Here is an 18,041-nt window from a genome sequence, read left to right on the forward strand (position 1 = left end):
AGGGTTTCTCTAGGAGCCCTGGCTGCCCTGGAACTTGCTCTGTAAACAGGCTGGCCTCCAACTCACAGAAATTCTCTTGCTTCTGCTTCCTGAGTGCTGGGATTAAAGACTTAAAGACGGCCACACCGGCACTGCCTGGCCTTTACAGTTTTGATCTGAAGCTCACCAGAACCTGTTTGGTGCCAGGCTCTGCAGGACAGGAAGATGTGGTTCTTGCTCAAGAGAGCACCCAGCATAGGTAGTGATGGATCTATATGTAGATTCATGGCACAAACACAGAAGGGAACTGAGAACTCCTCCCTCTTGGGCTGACCCACAGATGACTGCAGGGAGGAGGGAGCAATCAGAAGGCTTCTACCGTTGCATAGTGTCTTGGTCAATGTTCTGTTGCAGCTTTATTTTTCTCTATGAAAATAAGGAACTTAACCCATGTAGCCACCACCAGAGACAGACACCCTGGCCCTGGAACCTTGCTGAGAATTTGCTTTGGAGGTGGAGTCTTACTGCGCAGCACAAGCTGGTCCTGAATTAGAGATGTTCCTGTGTCAGCTGCATGAGTGTGGGATTACAGCTCCAAACCTCCAAGCCTGGTTCCAGTTCCACTCAGGGATTTTCTTTCAAAAAACACCCACAGATTTCAGGAATTTGCATGTAAATATATTTAGTTAAAAAAAGAAAACAAGGGGCTGGAGAGATAGCTCAGAGGTTAAGAGCATTGCCTGCTCTTCCAAAGGTCTTGAGTTCAATTCCCAGTCAACCACATGGTGGCTCACAACCATCTGTAATGGGGTTTGGTGCCCTCTTCTGGCCTGCGGCCATACAAACAGACAGAATATTGTATACATAATAAATATTTTAAAAATCTTAAAAAAAGAAAACAAGGAACTTGATGTACAGAATGCAGAAGAAGCAAAAGTAGTGGAAAAGCTACTTTTGGTCATAGTCTAGAGACAGATTTCTGGACAGTGGAGGGAGTTTATAGAATTTATGTAGTACTGAAACAGAATCTAGGGTTTTTCTCATCTCAGGCCGGGCCTCAACCACTGAGCCTTTATCCTATAGCTGGGCTGTAGATTTGATCTTGCAGAACCTCAGAATGGTAAGGTTATGACTGAGGGATCCAGACTGGCTTCCAACTCATGGCAATCTTCCCGCCTCAGCCTCTTCATTGCTGAGATTACAGGCATTAAAACAAATAATAAGACTTGGTATGGTGGTCATTCCTTTAATCCCAGCACTCAGGAGGCAGACGCAGGTGGATCTCTGCTCAAGGGCAGCCAGAGCCAGGCCAGATGCATACCATGAACTGGCAAGGGTTGAAGAACAGATAGAACAATGTGAGAAGGGCTGAGGGTGAAGGTGGGAAAGCAGTTGAGGTTCACACTCCAGAGAGGAGCTAGTGGGAGCACAATGGTGTGTTGGAGATAAGGGCGTCAAGGAAAGGAGGTCTCCCCGGCCCTGAGGTTGTTAAGGTCTCCCAGAATCCAGGGCGGCAACGTGAGCCACGTGACAGTCCCCCACGATTGGCTAATAGGAAAACATAGTTGAGAAGATGGCGGCTCAGCAGAGAGAACCTCAGCAGAGTAGGTCCGTACAGAGGCGGCGTTCGGCGTGCCGGAGGGCGGCGAGGGGCGTGGGGAGTGGGGCGTCTTCCTTCTGTTTGGGCGGTGTGGGATAGGGACACAGTCTGGGTAGTGTGCACAGCTGTCTGCACTGAGTGGACTAGGCACAAAGATGGCTTTCCAGAAGTCCCAGGCTGTCGCCTGTTCAGCCGTCCTCCTCTGCGCCCAGTTTCCTACTGTGTTTCGAGCGGGGCGCGTTAGGGCTCAGGAGTGGGGAAGACCAGGACAAAAATGGCGGAGGGGACGCGGGGCTCTGAACGGTGGGACAAGATCAGGCAGGTCTGCGCGGGAGGCGTCGCGCGTCTCCCTGGCGACGGGGCGGTGGGCCGGCCGCGAGGCCCGGAAGTGGGCGGAGCGTCCCCAGTGGGGCGGGGCATCTCTGTGACGCTGGGGGCAGGGCCTAAATGGCGAAACCCGAGGGGCTCCAGGGGGTTTGAACTGGCCAATGGGCGAGCTGCCGACCGGTTGTCGGAAAAGGAGGCGGAAGCGGGGAGGAGCCGCCGCGGGAGCCGGACTGCATCCGCCGCGGCGTCTCCATGGCACGACCCTGGCCTCCGACTTCAACGACTTCATAAGGAGACGGTTCTGGGCGCAGCCGTGCCGCTCTTGGTGAGAGGCCGCGCGGCGGGGCGGGGCGCAGAGCGCCGCGGGTTCAAGGCCCGCGCTCCCAGCCTGGGGCTGGCTCGACCGGGCACCGTCCCCGCGTCCAGGCACGCTCCTTTCTGCGTCCGAACCCGGCCCGCCAGCCCCTCGTTGGGCGCGGGCCCGTCCTCCTCCCGCTAACGGGCGGGCCGGCCGCCTCCTTCCTCTCCGGGCCGTCGGCAGGGTTCTTTCCCTCCTCTGCTGCCCTCGGGCAGGGCTGCGCCCTTCTATGGGCAGAACCCCATCCCCTCTTGCCCGCTGGTGGGTGGCCGTATGCCCCATCCTCCTTAGAGGCCATTCCTGCTCCCTGCGGCCTGGACCGCAGCAGTTACGTGTGCTCGGGGACCCTCCCGGCCAGCCCCGGGGATGCGGGCGGCCTTGGAGCTACCCCGCTGTCCCTGTCGCTCTGCCCTGACCGCCGCTCCTCCCTCTCCATCTATTGGTTCTCCACGGTAGCAATTCTGCCGGGAACGCCCCTTCACCTAGGACACTGTTGCCCGGGCACCGCCCCGAATATCCCTCCATCTCCCTGCGCGGGTTCCCGCCCCTGGGGGCCCACTTGGGGCCTTGCGGTTCTCACCTTCTTCGCACGCCAGCCCTCAGGTTTAACCCCTGGTAGCCATCGACCCGCTCTACTTCCCGGGTGGGGCTTGGGCATGCTGGTCGTCGTCCTCCTTTCAGTGACGCGCCCCCTCACTGTCAGGCCGCACCCTCCACCTGCCTCCTGGCAGCGCACTCGGCACCCCGCAAGTCGCTCAGCCTCTCCTGTCTTCCCCCCTCCCCACTTTGGCAGGACAGTTGCTGTGCGACTTGGACAGTAGAGGAGCGCCTCCCAAGTTTTCATCCAACTGCCACCCCCAAAGCTTCCACCCTCCTCCCCTCAGAAAGAGGACGTTTGATGCCTGGTCCTTGAGATTCTCATTGGCAAGCCCCTCTGAGTCCCCCTGAGCAGAGCCTGCCGACCCAATTGCCCACCTTTGCGGCTTTGATGCTTAGCCATGTCTGCCTCATCCTCAGGCGGCTCCCCCAGGTACAGCCAATGTGGGGGGCGCCTTTGCAGTAGGGCAGGGAAAAATGGTCAGGGCTCCCCAGGCCAGGCTCAATGGAAACTTCTCTTCAGTTTCCCAGGTACTGAAAGTCTGGACCAAAAACGCTTATAAGTGACTTTGAATAGCAAGGAGTAAAGCCACACTGGCTCACCCCGCAGCTTTAACCCCCCCCCCCTCACCCAAGACACCACAGCTTTCTAGTAGCAAACAAGATCACTCTTAATGGAGTATTAAGGTCTGAGTTCAGCTTGGCTCAGATTCACGAGGCAACCAAGGTTGTCTTTAAACTCTTGATTCTCCTGCCTCTACCTTCCATGTGGTGTCTTGAAAGCATTTCCCACCATGCCACTTCTAAACTAGTGTCTCTTAAGTGAGCAGAGATGTTACAAGTAAGTAGAAGCGGGAGGGGAACCGAGTTCCTAGTTTGGACAGTCTTCCAAATGACTGTCCAGCTCAGTACATAACTGTAAGTGAGCTGAGCAAAATGCACACTGTGGTGCTGTTCTTTTCATGGTTCAGTATTTCCCCCACGGGTTTGTGAGGCCGGCAAAAGGCTGTCTGGAGACTGTGAGGAGACAGTGGCTGTTAGATTTGATCATTCCAAGCCCTTCTCCCCCAGCGTGGAATTGTTGGCTGGACTGCTCATTCTGGAGCGTGTTTGCTGTCGTTGCACATCTCGCCTTGGGCTGTGGGTGTGCAGGGAAAGCTCCTGTAGGGCAGGGAGTGGACTGCACTGGATGGGGTTCTTCCCGTGCTCAGGCAGGGGAGTGAGCCTTTGTTTTGTACCCTTGATTCACATTGACTTTGCGCCTGCGTGGAGTGCACTTGAGGTCTCTTAGGTTAACCTGTGTTCCAGACACTGACTTGGGGATCATCACTCTTGTTTGAGACTAGTACCTTGGCAACTTTTTTTTGGTCACCTGATAGGATGACAGGTAGGCTTTAGCACAAGGTCACAATACAGGTGATGCGATGCAGGTTAAAAGGCCAGCCCAGCAGAAGACCCTCTCGCCTTGTTTCCATCCTATTGCTGGGCACACCATGCGTGCCTTATGCTCATCTACAGGGAGCCAAGAGATTCGAGACTGTTCCTTCCGGCTGCCAGCGCAATAGCCGCCACATGCAGTGTGTCATCTCTTAGGAGCTGAGACATAGGAGAACCCTGGTTTTCTGCTCATAATCTGGTGCTTGTGCTCGGTACAGGTTTCCATCGTGTGGGAAGAACGGAGTAACGAGTCTCACACAGAAAAAAGTCTTGAGAACACCCTGTGGCGCACCAAGTGTAACTGTGACGGTAGGTAACCCTGGCAACAGCACCGTCAGAATGCTCCTGCAAGCCTTGGCTGGGGGCTGCCGAGACTGTCATGGCCCACGTGCTTTGGCTAGAACTGTCGAGCATGGCCTGCTTGCTGATGAAAAGGCCAGGTATGAGGAGGTTGTCTCCATATCCTTCCAGGAAAATCCCAGCATCTTTAAAAAGGAGAAAGAAAATAAATAAAAAGAATGAGGGGAGATGGGATAGGAGCTGCTGGTGACAAGGCACCTGTGCCCAGGGTACAATGCGACCTGCTCGTGCTTTCTTTAGAGTCTGCACAGCCTTCTCACCCTTGGCCTTCCGCCAGTCGCCTTTGCCCTAGCACCTCACTTGCATGTGTCCTGATTTATTCTGGCCCTGAACCATTTTGCGTGCTTCCCGTGCTAATTTGCATGCATGGTTGAAAGATTCAGCTTTGCAGTTACCCAGCGCAGTAGGCTTGGGTGGAACTGCAGCTTTGAGGAGCCCCCTGCCGCTCGCCTTTGGGCTTTTAGAGAACCCTGTTCCCAGTGGACCTGGAGGTCTTCAGCTGGGACCTCTGTGGAGTCTGCCTAAGTGACACTCCAGCCTTGCTTCCTGCCTGCATGCCAGTAGTTGGTAGCTGTTCTGCTCACTTGGTGGCTGTGTTTTCAGGTGTCCCAGAAGCCTCTGGGCTTTGTTTTCATGTCCAGTTTACTTATCCACAGATCAGCCTTTTTTGTGTTGCCCTCCCCCGCCTGCCAGAGGTGAACTATGAAGGACCGGTCTTCAACGCCCCCCTTACATGTTCATGTGGATGAGAACACTCCTGTCCACGTCCACATAAAAAAACTCCCGAAACCGTCAGCAGCCAGCAGCCAGGTAGGAGCATGGCAGTGGGGCGAGGTCACAGCTGTGGATCAGGGCACTGTCTCCTGTCCCAGCAGCCTCCTCACACTTCTGACTCCAGAGGTTTGGGAGACACTCAGACTTCTCTGGAGGTCACTTGCCTGGTTAGAAGGTAGGCCATTGTTCAGCAGCCGCAGTAAAGTCACCCAAAAGAGGCACCCCTGCAGAGGTGGTGTGTGCCGCCAAAGTGACACTAGGCAGCTGGGCCTGCTGGAAATGACTCCAGTTTTGTCTCTTTCCATAGAAATCTCATAAGCGCGGAATGAAAGGGGACACCGTGAATGTACGGCGGAGTGTCCGGGTGAAAACCAAGGTACCTTGGATGCCCCCTGGAAAATCATCTGCCCGGCATGTGGGATGCAAGTGGGAGGTAGGCTCAGTCTTGTTCAGGCTTCTCTTCTTGGACTGGTCAGTCAGATTCTAGCAAGCCTCAGACTTGGTATGATTGCAGAAATCCCAGCAAGCTTACTGAGTGCCTTACTGACCCTGACAGCATGCAGCACTACTTAGGTCCTTGCAGCATTGCTATGTGGTAGGTCCTGCTGTTTTAGCATCGAGTGGAAATGGTTGGGAACTGACTTCCCTGGAGTCTTAGAGAGCAGCAGAGCTGGTCTTAGGACTCTGTATCATTTTGGAGACTGAATTCAGCCTCTGCTTTGCCAAATAGATTTATACGTCAGTCATAGTATCTGAAGCATAATTAAAGCTAAGGTTGGGCATGTGTGCAAGTGTACATATACCTGTATATAAAATAGCCAAGAACATGTGGCCCTGTGGATGGTGCAAGCCTGTCATCCACACTGCTTGTAGAACAGTGTCTGGGGGAAAAATGAATTGCCTTCATTATTAGTAGCCAAGAGGATATGTGTCATACACCTTAACAGTGTTTATCCAAGTACCTGCTCAACTACCTACCCACTCTTCCAACCATCCATCTACCCACTCTTCCATCCATCCACTTATCCCCCAACCCCAGCCATCCGTCCACCACCACCCCTACTCAGTCATCCAGCCAACAGTTCATACACAGTACATTCTCTGAGGCTTCTACCAGGCGTACCAGGCATTGCCAGCATAGGGGTTCTAGCTATAAGCCTGGCAAGACATGCTTCTTTATTCATTTTAAGTGCATTGCGGTGAAGAAGTCTATGATAAGAAAAGGCTAAAAGGGGTTTTGGCTCTGTTTTGAACTATACTCTCATTATCAGAACAATGCTCAGCGGGCTAGGTGTGGTGCTCACACCTTTAATCCCAACACTCAGCACTTGGGAGGCAGAGCCAGGCTGGTCTACGTAGTAAGTTCCAGGCCAGCCAGGGCTACATGACAAGACCCTGTTTCAAACATAACAAAGCATGATCTTTTAGAGTTAGTCTTTTTTAAAAATATGTTGTTTCTCTGAAAATGAGAAATCCAAAAATGGATGTAATTCTGACATTCATGATCACACGTGGATTTGATTCTTTGTCAGTTTATCCTTAGCAGACGAGATGAATCTGGGTATCCTCAGCAATGCATGGGAAGTGTTAAGAATAGTTAACTACACAAGGCAGATGGGCATTTTTGGCTGGGGGTGTGGCTAAATGGTAGAGGGCTTACTTAACATGTGTGAGGCTCCTGTAAAAGATACTGGTCACCCAAAAGGTTGAAATAAAAATGCTCCCTTAACATTGTTTTACTACCTCAGTAGTAACCATTGAAAAGTAAATTTGAAACACAGAGAAGTGCCAGATGTGGTCAGTGTCTGTAATCCAGCACTTAAGAGGCTGAAACAGGAGGATTGCTTAGAGTTAAGAGGCCAGCTGGGACTTAGTGAGGCCTTGTCTCAAAATCAATCAATAAATAAATTGGAACAAACACAGCACGGTATCATTTGTATTGATGGGTAGGGAGTTTAAGGCCCTAGAGAGACAGCTCAGTGGTTAAGATCATTGACTGCTCTTCCAGAGGACCCAGGTTCAATCCCAGCACCTACACGGTCACTCACATGTCCTAACTCTGGCTCTGCTGCTCTCTGTAAGACTCCAGCGAAGTCAGTTCCCAGCTGTTTTATGTGATACCCTCTTCTGGGCTCTGCAGGCATGACACACATGATATATAGACACACAAGCAGGCAAAACAAATTAAATTAGTAAATCTAAAAAAATAAGAACAATAAAAATAAAAGTTTAAACACAGATAGGAGTGTAAAAGCTCACAATTATACCCCATGTCCTCAAGCACATGCCCCATCAACTTTTTTTTTAATGTTTTCTTTATTATTATGTATACAGTATTCTGCCTGCGTGTATGCTTTCAGGCCAGAAGAGGGCACCAGATCTCATTACAGATGGTTGTGAGCCAGGATGTGGTTGCTGGGAATTGAACTCAGGACCTTTAGAAGAGGAGGCAGTGCTCCTAACCACTGAGCCATCTCTCCAGCCCAACTTTTTAAGATATTTCTGTGGTTGAGATGCGGTCTCACAAAGCTTAAGCTGGCTTCAAACTCCATATGAAGTTGCAGATGACTGAATTTCTTTTTTAAAAGATTTAGGCTTAAAAGAAATCTTAATTTATGTGCATGCATGTCTGTGCTGCTTAAGTGCCTAGTGTCCATAGAGGCCTGTGAAGGGTAGTAAGTCCCCTGGAACTGGAGCTACTGTGGGCGCAGGAGTCACCGAGCCCTCTGGAAGAGCAGCCCATGCTCTTTAGTTCTGAGTCATCTCTCCAGCCCCAAGATTCCTTTTTTCATTATGTATATTGTGGGCGTGTCCTCGTGAGTGCAGGTTCCTGAGGTGGTCTGAGGCTTTGGATTTCCCTGTAGTTGAAGTTACGTACAATTGTGGGTCATTGGATGTGAGTACTGGCAACTGGACTCCAGTTCTCTGAAGAACAGAACACCCTCTTAATGCTGGGCCATCTCTCTCTCTGCCCGGGCAGATCATTTTAGGTTTACTTTTTGAGACAGGGTCTCACTGCTTATCCCTAGCTGGCTTAGAACTCACTCACTGTGTGGATCTGGTTGGCCTCCAAATCATAGCATCTTCACAGCTCTGCTGTGTTTTAGTTTTTGATTTTTGGTTTGTTTGTTCTTTTTTTTGTTTGTTTATTTTTTTGGTTTTTCTAGACAGCAAAGCCTTGGTTGTAATTCTATCTGTAGACAGGTTGGCCTTGAACTCAAGAGACTGGCTTTCCTCTGCCTCCTGACTTGCTAGGTATTCACCTCTGCCTGGCTTCCTCTGCTGAGATTAATGGCATGTCCCACTGTGTCCACCCAACCTTCCAACCTTTTCTTTTTTTGAAAGAGGGTCTTTATTATATAGTTCTTTGGCTGTCCTGGAACTCACAATGTAGGCCATGCTGGCTTTGCCCTCCCAGATATCCACTTGCCCTCTGCCTCATGAATACTGAGATTAAAGGCCTGTGCCACAAATGTGGCTCCTGCCTTTGTGGGTTTTTTTTTTTTCTCTCTCTCTCTTCTTTTTTTAAATTTGAGATTTATTCATTATGTATACGGTGTTCTGTCTGCATGTGTGCCTGCAGGCCAGAAAAGGGCACCAGATCTCATTACAGATGGCTGTGAGCCACCATGGGGTTGCTGGGAATTGAACTCAGGACCTCTGGAAGAAGAGCCAGTGCTCTTAACCTCTGAGCCATCTCTCTAGCCCTGCTCCTGCCCTTTTTGAAAATTAAAAGTTGTGTGTGTGTGCAGATGTGTGTACACATGACAGTGAGAGGATATCCTCTAGTGTCTTTCTTTGGGAGATCTTCATTTGGCTTTGTGTGTGTGTGTGTGTGTGTGTGTGTGTGTGTGTGTGTGGTAGGGTCTCACTGAACCTGAAACCTGCCAAGTAGGTGAGGCTGGCTGGCCATTGAGCCCTAGGGATCCTCTAGTCTCTGTCCCTCCAGAGTTCTAGTCATAGGCATGTACCTCTGAGCTTGGAATTTTTTTTAAAGATTTTATGTATATGAGTGTTCTATCTGCATGTAAATCTTTATGCCAAAGAGGACATCAGAATCCAGTTTAGATGGTTGGGAGCCACCACATAGGTGCTGGTAATTGAATTCAGGTCCTCTGTAAGAGCAGCCAGTGCTCTTAAACACAGAGCCATCTCTCCAGTCCCACTGAGCTACGTTCCTACCCCTTGTTTGATCCTCTCCATTGTTTGTCTTTGGGAGAAAAGAAGTTTTTATTCTCTCTTTTTTAATTTTTTTTTTTTTGAGAAAGGGTCTCATTATATAGTTCACCTGGAACTCAGTATGTAGACCAGGCTGGCCTTAAGTTCACAGAGACTCACCTCCCTCTGCCTTCCCAGTGCCAGGATTGCTGGTGTGTGACACTGTGCCCAGCCTCCAACTTGCACGGCTCTGTTTTCATCACTACCCCCATTACTTACCAAAGTGACCTCTGCCCTGATCATTGCCCGTTGTGTGTTTTTTTTCTTTTTGGTTTTTTGGAGACAGGGTTTCTCTGTTTAGCCCTGACTATCCTGGAACTAGCTCTGTAGACCATGCTGGCCTCAAACTCACAGAGATCTTCCTGCCTCTGCCTCCCGAGTGCTGGGATTAAAGGAGTGCACCACCACCACCCCTTGGAATTTTTTTTTTTTTTTTTTTTTGGTTTTTCGAGACGGGGTTTCCCTGTAGTTTCTAGAGCCTGTCCTGGAACTAGCTCTTGTAGACTAGGCTGGCCTCGAACTCAGAGATCCGCCTGCCTCTGCTTCCCGGGTGCTGGGATTAAAGGCCTGCGCCACCACCACCCGGCTCTGTATTTTTTAATGTGTATGTCTGGATACCATGTGCATTCAGTGCCAGCAGGAGCTGGAGAGCATATCAGATCCCCTGGAACTGGGTTAAAAAAAGGTGCAAGCAGCCCTATGGGTGTTGGGAGTAGTAGATACTCTTTTTTTTAAAAAATATTTATTTATTTATTATGTATACAATATTCTGTCAGTGTGTGTGCCTGCAGGCCAGAAGAGGGCATCAGAACTCATTACAGATGGTTGTGAGCCACCATGTGGTTGCCGGGAATTGAACTCAGGACCTCTGGAAGAGCAGGCAGTGCTCTTAACCGCTGAGCCATTTCTCCAGCCCAGTAGCAGATACTCTTAACTGCTGAGCCATGTGTCCGACCCTTTATTTAATTTATTAATCCTGCGTTGAATTAAATAAAGGGTCTCTGTATACTAGGCCAGCTCTACCCCTGAGCTATACTTCCAGGCTATTGCTGTTTCTGAAAAGAGTTGTCGTCATACTCTAAATATTCTCTTTTCTTTTCTCAGAAGTAGTCTTGTTCTTTTGCTCTTAGTAAGAATTGAGGCACATTTTCTTGTGACTGCATATGGTGTTTCTGTAAGTTTTCTGTTTTTGCATTACTAGGGAGTAAAGCCAGGGCTTGTGATGCTTGCAGGTGCTCTTCCCTGAGCTATAGCTCAGCTCTGGAAATGCATCTTCATTATGCGTTTGCTTTTCTTTGATGAGGTCTTGTTAAGTGGCCCAGGCTAGCCTGAATCTCTGTCAAGAGATTCTCCTGCTTCAGATTTAGCAGTACTGGGACTAAAGATGTGGTGTTATTTTTTATTTTTTGTTTCTGAGACAGGGTTTCATGAAGTTAGGACTGACCTCGAACTTGTAATGGAGGATGACCTTGAATTTATGATCCTCCTGCCTTTACTTCTCAAGTGCCAAGATTATAGGTGTGTGCCACCACTCCCAGCTTTTTGTATGCCAGGCAAGTACTTTACCATTGAGCTGTAGCCCTTTTGCATTCTTGTTGGTTTTTTTGTTGTTTTTGTTTTTGTTTTTCCAGACATGGTTTCTCTGTCTAGACCCAGTTATCCCTGAACTTGCTCTATAGACCAGGCTGACCTTGAACTCACAGAGATGTGCCTGCCTCTGCCTCCTGAGTGCTGGGATTAAAGACGCGCGCCACCACTGTCCAGCTCTTATTCTTGTTTTTTAGAAAAATATTTTATTTAATTAGGTGTATATGTGTGTGGCACTGTATTCATGGCTAACCTGGAATTCAGAGACACCCCGCCGCCCGTGTCTCTGCCTCCTAAGTGCGGGATTACAGAGTATTTACATGTGAGGTTGTGTGTTCATGGAGACCAGAAGAGTACATGAGGTTCCCTGGAACTGGAGTTACAGGCAGTGGGGAAACCTCTGATGTGACGGGAGCAGAACTCTGGTCCTCTTCAAGGTTGTCCACACACTTACTGCTGAGCCAGCTCTCTAGCCCCATTATTTCTTAAGTTTTATTTTATGGATGTTTGCATATGTATATAACGTACCATATGTATGTCTTAGAAGCCAGAAGATGCATGACATCCCATGGAATTTGGGAGACAGGGTTTCTCTGTGTAGCCCTGGCTGTCCTGAACTTGCTCTGCACACCAGGTTGGCGTAAAACTCAGAAATCCACCTGCCTCTGCCTCCTGAGTCCTGGGATTAAAGCCATGTGCCACCACATCCCTCTCTCTCTCTCTCTTCTTAAAAGGTAGAGATTCTCTTTATGTTTTCTGGTCCGGTCTGGAACTCTTAGGCTCAGGTGATCTTCCCAGAAGTCTCAGCCTCCCAAGTAGCTGGGACTATTCAGGCACACAGCACTCATTTATAGCTTAACATTCTAACCCACGCCTTTTCTTTCAATGTTAGAAATTCTTCAAACTCATCATTTAGATTTGGGTAGGTAATAGTCCCAAGTAGCTGGGACTATTCAGGCACACAGCACTCCTTATAGCTTAACATTCTAACCCACGCCTTTTCTTTCAATGTTAGAAATTCTTCAAACTCATCATTTAGACTTGGGTAGGTAATGTTCCCCGCAGAGGTCTGGAGCAGTTGGTTCCTGGGCAGGATCTCTGGGGTTGGCCATTGGCTTGTGTTGGCTCTGCCTGTCACCTTGGCAGTCAGCAAGCCTCCAGCGCACAAATAATTATAGTGGAATTCTGTCAGAGGGTTGACCTCAGCCGCTTATGTGTCTCTCCCCGCTTCACATCAGAATCCACCTCACTGTCTGGAGATCACACCACCATCTTCAGAAAAACTGGTCTCGGTTATGCGATTAAGTGACCTTTCTACAGAAGACGACGATTCGGGTCACTGTAAAATGAACCGTTACGATAAGAAGATTGACAGTCTAATGAATGCGGTCGGTTGTCTCAAATCTGAGGTGAGAGAGCTAGTGGGCTGGACAGCTAGTACCCCGAGAACAAGCGGATTATCCTGTGGATGCTTCCTTCAGGCTGCCTCTCTGGGGGTCTCCTGTCCCTCGTCAGCAAGCCTTCCCAGGGCATTTATTTGGAGAGGTCACTGGGCAGCTTGAGTTTCCTCCATATTAGAACTCTCTAAGAATACTTAGCTTTGTCAGTGCTCTCAATGGGTGGCCAGATGCGATTACTGCAGCCAGTAAAGCTGGTGGGGTTAGCCCCCTTTTTGTTTGTGTTTTGAGACCATCTATCAATGTAGGCCTGCCTTGAGCCATCCTCTTCCATCTTCTGAGGGCCACTCCCCTGGCTTAGTGCTCCTACCCAGAGGGAAGGCCTGTAAGACAGGGCCCAGCCTGTACTGCTTAGATGGCTGAAGAAGAGCAGAGGAGACAGAGGAGTCTCCCAAGTGGCCCCTGACCAGGAAGCAAGTGAGGCTGACATTAAAAGCCAGGTCCTTAGTACCGAGGTGCCTGTGTCTTTAATCCTCTACTTATTGGAGGGCCTACCTTCCTGGAGAACTGAGAGCTAACTTTCCTGACAAGCAGGGGCCCTCCTATCTCCATAGCCCACTGTCTTTTTTGTGACATCTTCGCTCCTGTGGGTGCCAGCTGCACTACTGTTGCTGGCTGCCCCACCCCCGGCCAGCGCGTCACTGCTTCTTGTACTCAGGTCTTCATGTGTAGACTGGATGGAGTGTCTGGAGGACGGTCAGTGCTCTTGTGACAGTTCACTGAGACAATGCTTGGAAGGCCTCAGACACGAAGCTCTAGCACTCTTCTTAGAAGGGTTAGATGTAACAAAATGGCCTCAGGGAAGAGCTGTCCTTTCAGTGGCCCTTTCCTGTGTCCCCTTTCTAAGGTCAAGATGCAAAAAGGCGAACGTCAAATGGCCAAAAGGTTCCTGGAGGAGCGAAAGGAGGAGCTGGAGGAGGTAGCTCATGAGCTGGCAGAGACGGAGCATGAAAACACGGTGCTCAGACACAACATCGAGCGCATCAAGGAGGAGAAAGACTTCACCATGTAAGGAAGCCTGGCTGGGCTACAGGCCCAGAGGAAGGCAGTGGAGGCAGCAGCCCTGGGAGTGCCTGTGGGAAACCTGCTCGGTGTGGTGGTGTAGGTCGCGGCCAGAGAGAACTCCTTTACAGAGGCCTTGGGGGAGACAGGACTGTTGCAGGAAGGCATTGAACATGAAATGCTGGGAGCCTTCAGCGGACTGGGTATCGTTTATCTCAAGCAATAGAAAGTAGGTCAAGACTGACTGCAGAGGGCAAAAGTGTCTCAGAGACGGCGGGCTGTAGAGTTAGCATCTTTTTTCTTTTTCAGTTGTAGGTATAGACTCCAAGGCCTGAGCATGCTCAGTGCCTTACCCTTGATCCACAACCCCCCTAACTTATTGGGTAAAACTTTGAGGATGTGGGGATCGCTTTTAAAAGCTGAGCAGTGACCAGGCATGTTGGCACATGTCTGTAGTCACAGCACCAGGAAGGAGATCCAGGATTGGGAATTGAAGGCCAGTTCCTGTGACATAGCAAGTCCCAAAGCCAGCCTCGGCTCCATGAGTCCAGAGTGACAGTGTGTGATGGGAAGGGAGATGAACTCAGGAACATGGAGGCAGTCTTGACAGTCAAAGTCATCGGCTCTGGCAGAGGCTCTGGTTTAATGCCGAAGCAAGTATGACACTGCTCTCTTCTAGGAGGTCACCTGGGTAGGAATGGCTCCCTGCAACCCCTCTCCATTGTTTCCTAGCAGAAGGGAGTTTCTCAGGCCATTGTGAGGTGGGCTTCAGAGCTCTGGACAGGCTGGGCCCTGCCATCACTCAGGAATCCTGTTTTTTTGGCCCTAGGCTTCAGAAGAAACACCTCCAGCAGGAGAAGGAGTGCCTCATGTCTAAATTGGTAGAGGCTGAAATGGATGGAGCAGCTGCTGCCAAGCAAGTCATGGCCTTGAAGGATACCATTGGGAAGCTGAAAACCGTAGGTGGAGCCTTAGGATGGGGTGGGTGGGGCTGCGGTGGAAAGCTTTACGCAGTCATCAGGTTGACTTTATGACATCTCCAGGCTGGGGGAGGGCACACCTAACTGCTCAGTCTCAACCCCCACTGCACTCTCACTTCCTGGGCCTTGGTCCTTGAAGATGACCTCTGTTGATCAGAGCATCTGAGGAGACCAAATCATGGGTCACTTGGGATCACAGTGAGTCAAGGCATGTGGTTGATTCCTGAGAGTGTCAGCCACCATGTGTTGCCTTTCCTCCTGCAGGAAGCCTGCCCTGCCCTGACCATACACTGAGCACTCCCATCCCTTTCTCCACCTCTCCTCCTCCCCAGGCCCACTTCAGGAAACCTACCTGCCCTTACACCCCCACCCCTCCATGGCTCAGCTCCTCTTGTCTGGCTTCCTGGCACCTTCCCTTCCTAATGCTGCTTGGACCTGTCCCCCCTGCTGTGTAACTTGTGCATGGGCCTGTCCCCCCTGCGCCCCGTATAACACAGCTTCTCCTCCAGGAGAAACAGATGACTTGCACCGACATCAACACCTTGACGAGGCAGAAGGAACTTCTCCTGCAGAAGCTGAGCACCTTTGAGGAGACCAACCGCACCCTCCGAGATCTGCTGAGGGAACAGCACTGCAAAGAGGTGAGTGTCTGACCTGGCGTGGCTGCAGTGCACCTCTCTCTTTGCCCTGCCCCGTCTTGGAATCCTGCTTTGTTGTCTCTAAACAACTCTGTGAGGCCAGGCCTGAGTGGACCAGGGAGAGAGAGTCGGGAAGTCACTGATGTAGGTGTTCAGAGCTGTGTTGAAGCCAAGCCCAGCAGCAGAAACCTCAGCAGTCAGAGGCCAGTTCTGGGAGATTGGGCAGGAAGTCCTGGGCCTGATTTTCCTGTTCTCCTCTTTTCTTTGTCCTCTTGCCTTCCTCCTCTTTCTCCCTTGAATCACAAGCTCACAGTCTTGTAGCCTCAGCTTTCAAAATGCTGGCGTTAAAGGTGGAGCCCTACACCTGCCTCAGACTGCATTACATGTATGGTGGAAAAATGAGGACTGGCTAGGCTCCAAAAATTGCATGGTGTCTCTTGGGCTACATCGTGAGACGGTGTTGCAAATAAACATTTTAAAAAGGCAGAGAAGCCGGGTGGTGGTGGCACATACCATTAATCCCAGCACTTGGGAGGCAGAGAGGCTGGTGGATCTCTGAGTTCAAGTACAGCCAGAGTTACACAGAGAAACTCTTTTACAAAAAAACAAAAAAAATAAGCCGGGTGGTGGTGGCACATGCCTTTAATCCCAGCACTTGGAGGCAGAGACAAGCAGATCTCTGTGGGTTCAAGGCCAGCCTGGTCTACAAGAGCTAGTTATAGTACAGCCAGGACTGTTATACAGAGAAACCCTGTCATGAAAAAAGAAAAAAAGAAAGAAAGAAAGAAAGAAAGAAAGAAAGAAGAAAGAAAAAGAGAGAGATGGGGGAGGGTGGTGGCTGAGAACAAAATAGGAGGGAAAAGAAGCTGGGAGGCCTCTAGATTTAATCCATAGTATTTCGTGTGTGCGTGGCTACATACACATACCACAGCAACATGAAGATAAGAGGACAATTTTGTAGAGTTGGTTCTTCTACCTTTATATGGGTTCCAGGAGCCAAACTTGGGTCATCAGGCTTACGTGGTCATAGTAAGCACCTTCACCTGTGGAACTATCGTTCAGCCTTTTTAATTTTATTCTCAGAAGGGTCTCATATAGCTCACGCTAATCTCTAGCTGCAGTCCACCTCTCCTGTGCCCACCTGTTGGTGGGAAAGATTGAGAGCCCCCACACCTGGCTCTGATGCTCCTGGAACTCTTTTGTAGACCAGGCTGGCCTTGAACTCATAGTGATCGCCCTCCCTCTGCATTGCCTCTGCTTCCTGAGTGCTGGGATTAAAGGTGTGCACCTCCACTGCTGGCTCTTTCAACAATTTTTTATGTCATTAACCAGAATCATCATGTTGCATGGTGGGTCTTTTGAACTTATTTTGTAGCTGAAATTGTTTTTAAAGATTTACAGTATGTGTGTGTGTGTGTGCGCGCGCTAGAACAGGACATCGACTCCCTTAGAGATGGAGTTACAGGCATGACAGTGAGCTGCCATGTAGATGGTGGGAACTGAACTCAGGTCCTATGGAAGAGCAGTATGCACTCTTAAGTGTTGAGCCATTTCTCCAGCCCTGGAACTGCCCTTGCTCAGTATCTTACAGTTGAACCTCCTCTATCTGATCACTACCGTTCTCTGCCTTGTATTTGACTCTTGCAGGGTCTGCATATGAATGAGGTGATGTTGCCTTTGTTTGTCTATCTGTGCCTTATTTCATTTAATATTGTTTTTACTTTTGTTTTCTTTTATGTATATGGGTGTTTTGCGTGTATGTGTGTCTGTTCACTGTGTTGAAGCAAAGGTCTCATCCTGTTTATAGCTCAGGCTTGCCTAGAACTCATCTTTGACCCCAGACCTGGAAGAATTGTGCTTTAGCCTCTCAAGTGCTGGCAGAGCAGGTGTCAGCCACCGTGTCCAGCTAACACTTTCATGACGTCACTCTTCTTCTTCAGTCTACTGCGGATTTCATTGCTATGTTCTCATTGTAATGAATCCTTCTGTTGAGGGACACTTGGATTGTCACTCTATTTCTGACATTGTTGATATCTATCATCCTGTTGTTCTCGAAAGATTCTGAACGGGCGTGGTAGCACAGGACTGATAGGCAGAGGCAAGAAGATTGCCAAGCTTGTGTCCAACCTGGGCTGCACAGTGATTTCCCAGATTTTTGAGAATTTGTCTCAAAAAAATAAATAAAAATAAATAAAAAGTCTAGAATATGTTTCTAAATGCTTCTAGTTATAGCCAAATTCTTCTCTAAACTAGTTATACTTGCTTAATTTCTGACTTGGTGATCTCAGGCAGGTAATTCATACCTTAGTTTTTCTTCTGAGAAGTGCGTAGAGCATTCACCCCTTGGGATTGTGCAGAGATGGGAGGATTTATGGATGGGGGGGCCAGGCATCCTTCCTGGCATGTGACATGCCTGGCATATTGCAGCTGCTGTGGTTTTCCTGGAGGAGTGTGGCACTTTTGAAAGCTTTGCTATGACTATTTTGTCTTTTCTCTTTTGGGGAGCAGGGAAAGTTTGGTTTTTGTTTTTGTTTTTTGTTTTTTGCTTTTTTGATGCAGGTGTTGACACAGTAGCCCTTGCTGGCCTGGATTTCACAGTGTAGACCTAGGCTAGCTTTGAACTCCTGGTTACAAGTGGGTGCCATTACCCTCAGCTTTGATTTGGTTTTGGATTTGAGGCAGGGTTTCATGGGTAGCTGAAGTATAACCTTAAATTCCTGAATTTTG

General features: G+C 49.5%; 1 protein-coding gene across 4 annotated transcripts in view; it reads left to right on the top strand.

The window, feature by feature from the left end:
• Nucleotides 1-1,554: 1,554 nt before the first annotated feature.
• Nucleotides 1,555-18,041, top strand: part of Odf2 (outer dense fiber of sperm tails 2) — a 39,633-nt gene continuing 23,146 nt past the window's right edge. Inside the window, exons 1-8 of one of the 4 annotated variants that reach the window (XM_038336705.2) lie at nucleotides 1,555-1,587; nucleotides 4,517-4,607; nucleotides 5,315-5,468; nucleotides 5,740-5,865; nucleotides 12,476-12,646; nucleotides 13,542-13,702; nucleotides 14,526-14,655; nucleotides 15,186-15,317. In XM_038336705.2, the coding sequence (XP_038192633.1) occupies nucleotides 5,361-5,468; nucleotides 5,740-5,865; nucleotides 12,476-12,646; nucleotides 13,542-13,702; nucleotides 14,526-14,655; nucleotides 15,186-15,317 (828 nt within the window). In that variant the 5' untranslated portion in view covers nucleotides 1,555-1,587; nucleotides 4,517-4,607; nucleotides 5,315-5,360. Of the gene's footprint in view, nucleotides 1,588-2,067; nucleotides 2,232-4,516; nucleotides 4,608-5,299; nucleotides 5,469-5,739; nucleotides 5,866-12,475; nucleotides 12,647-13,541; nucleotides 13,703-14,525; nucleotides 14,656-15,185; nucleotides 15,318-18,041 lie in introns of those variants that run through there. The other 3 variants (XM_038336708.2, XM_038336710.1, XM_038336706.2) reach the window with 3 other exon arrangements.

This window comes from Arvicola amphibius, chromosome 7 (assembly GCF_903992535.2).
Source record: "Arvicola amphibius chromosome 7, mArvAmp1.2, whole genome shotgun sequence".
NCBI classification, from domain to species: Eukaryota; Metazoa; Chordata; class Mammalia; order Rodentia; family Cricetidae; genus Arvicola; species Arvicola amphibius.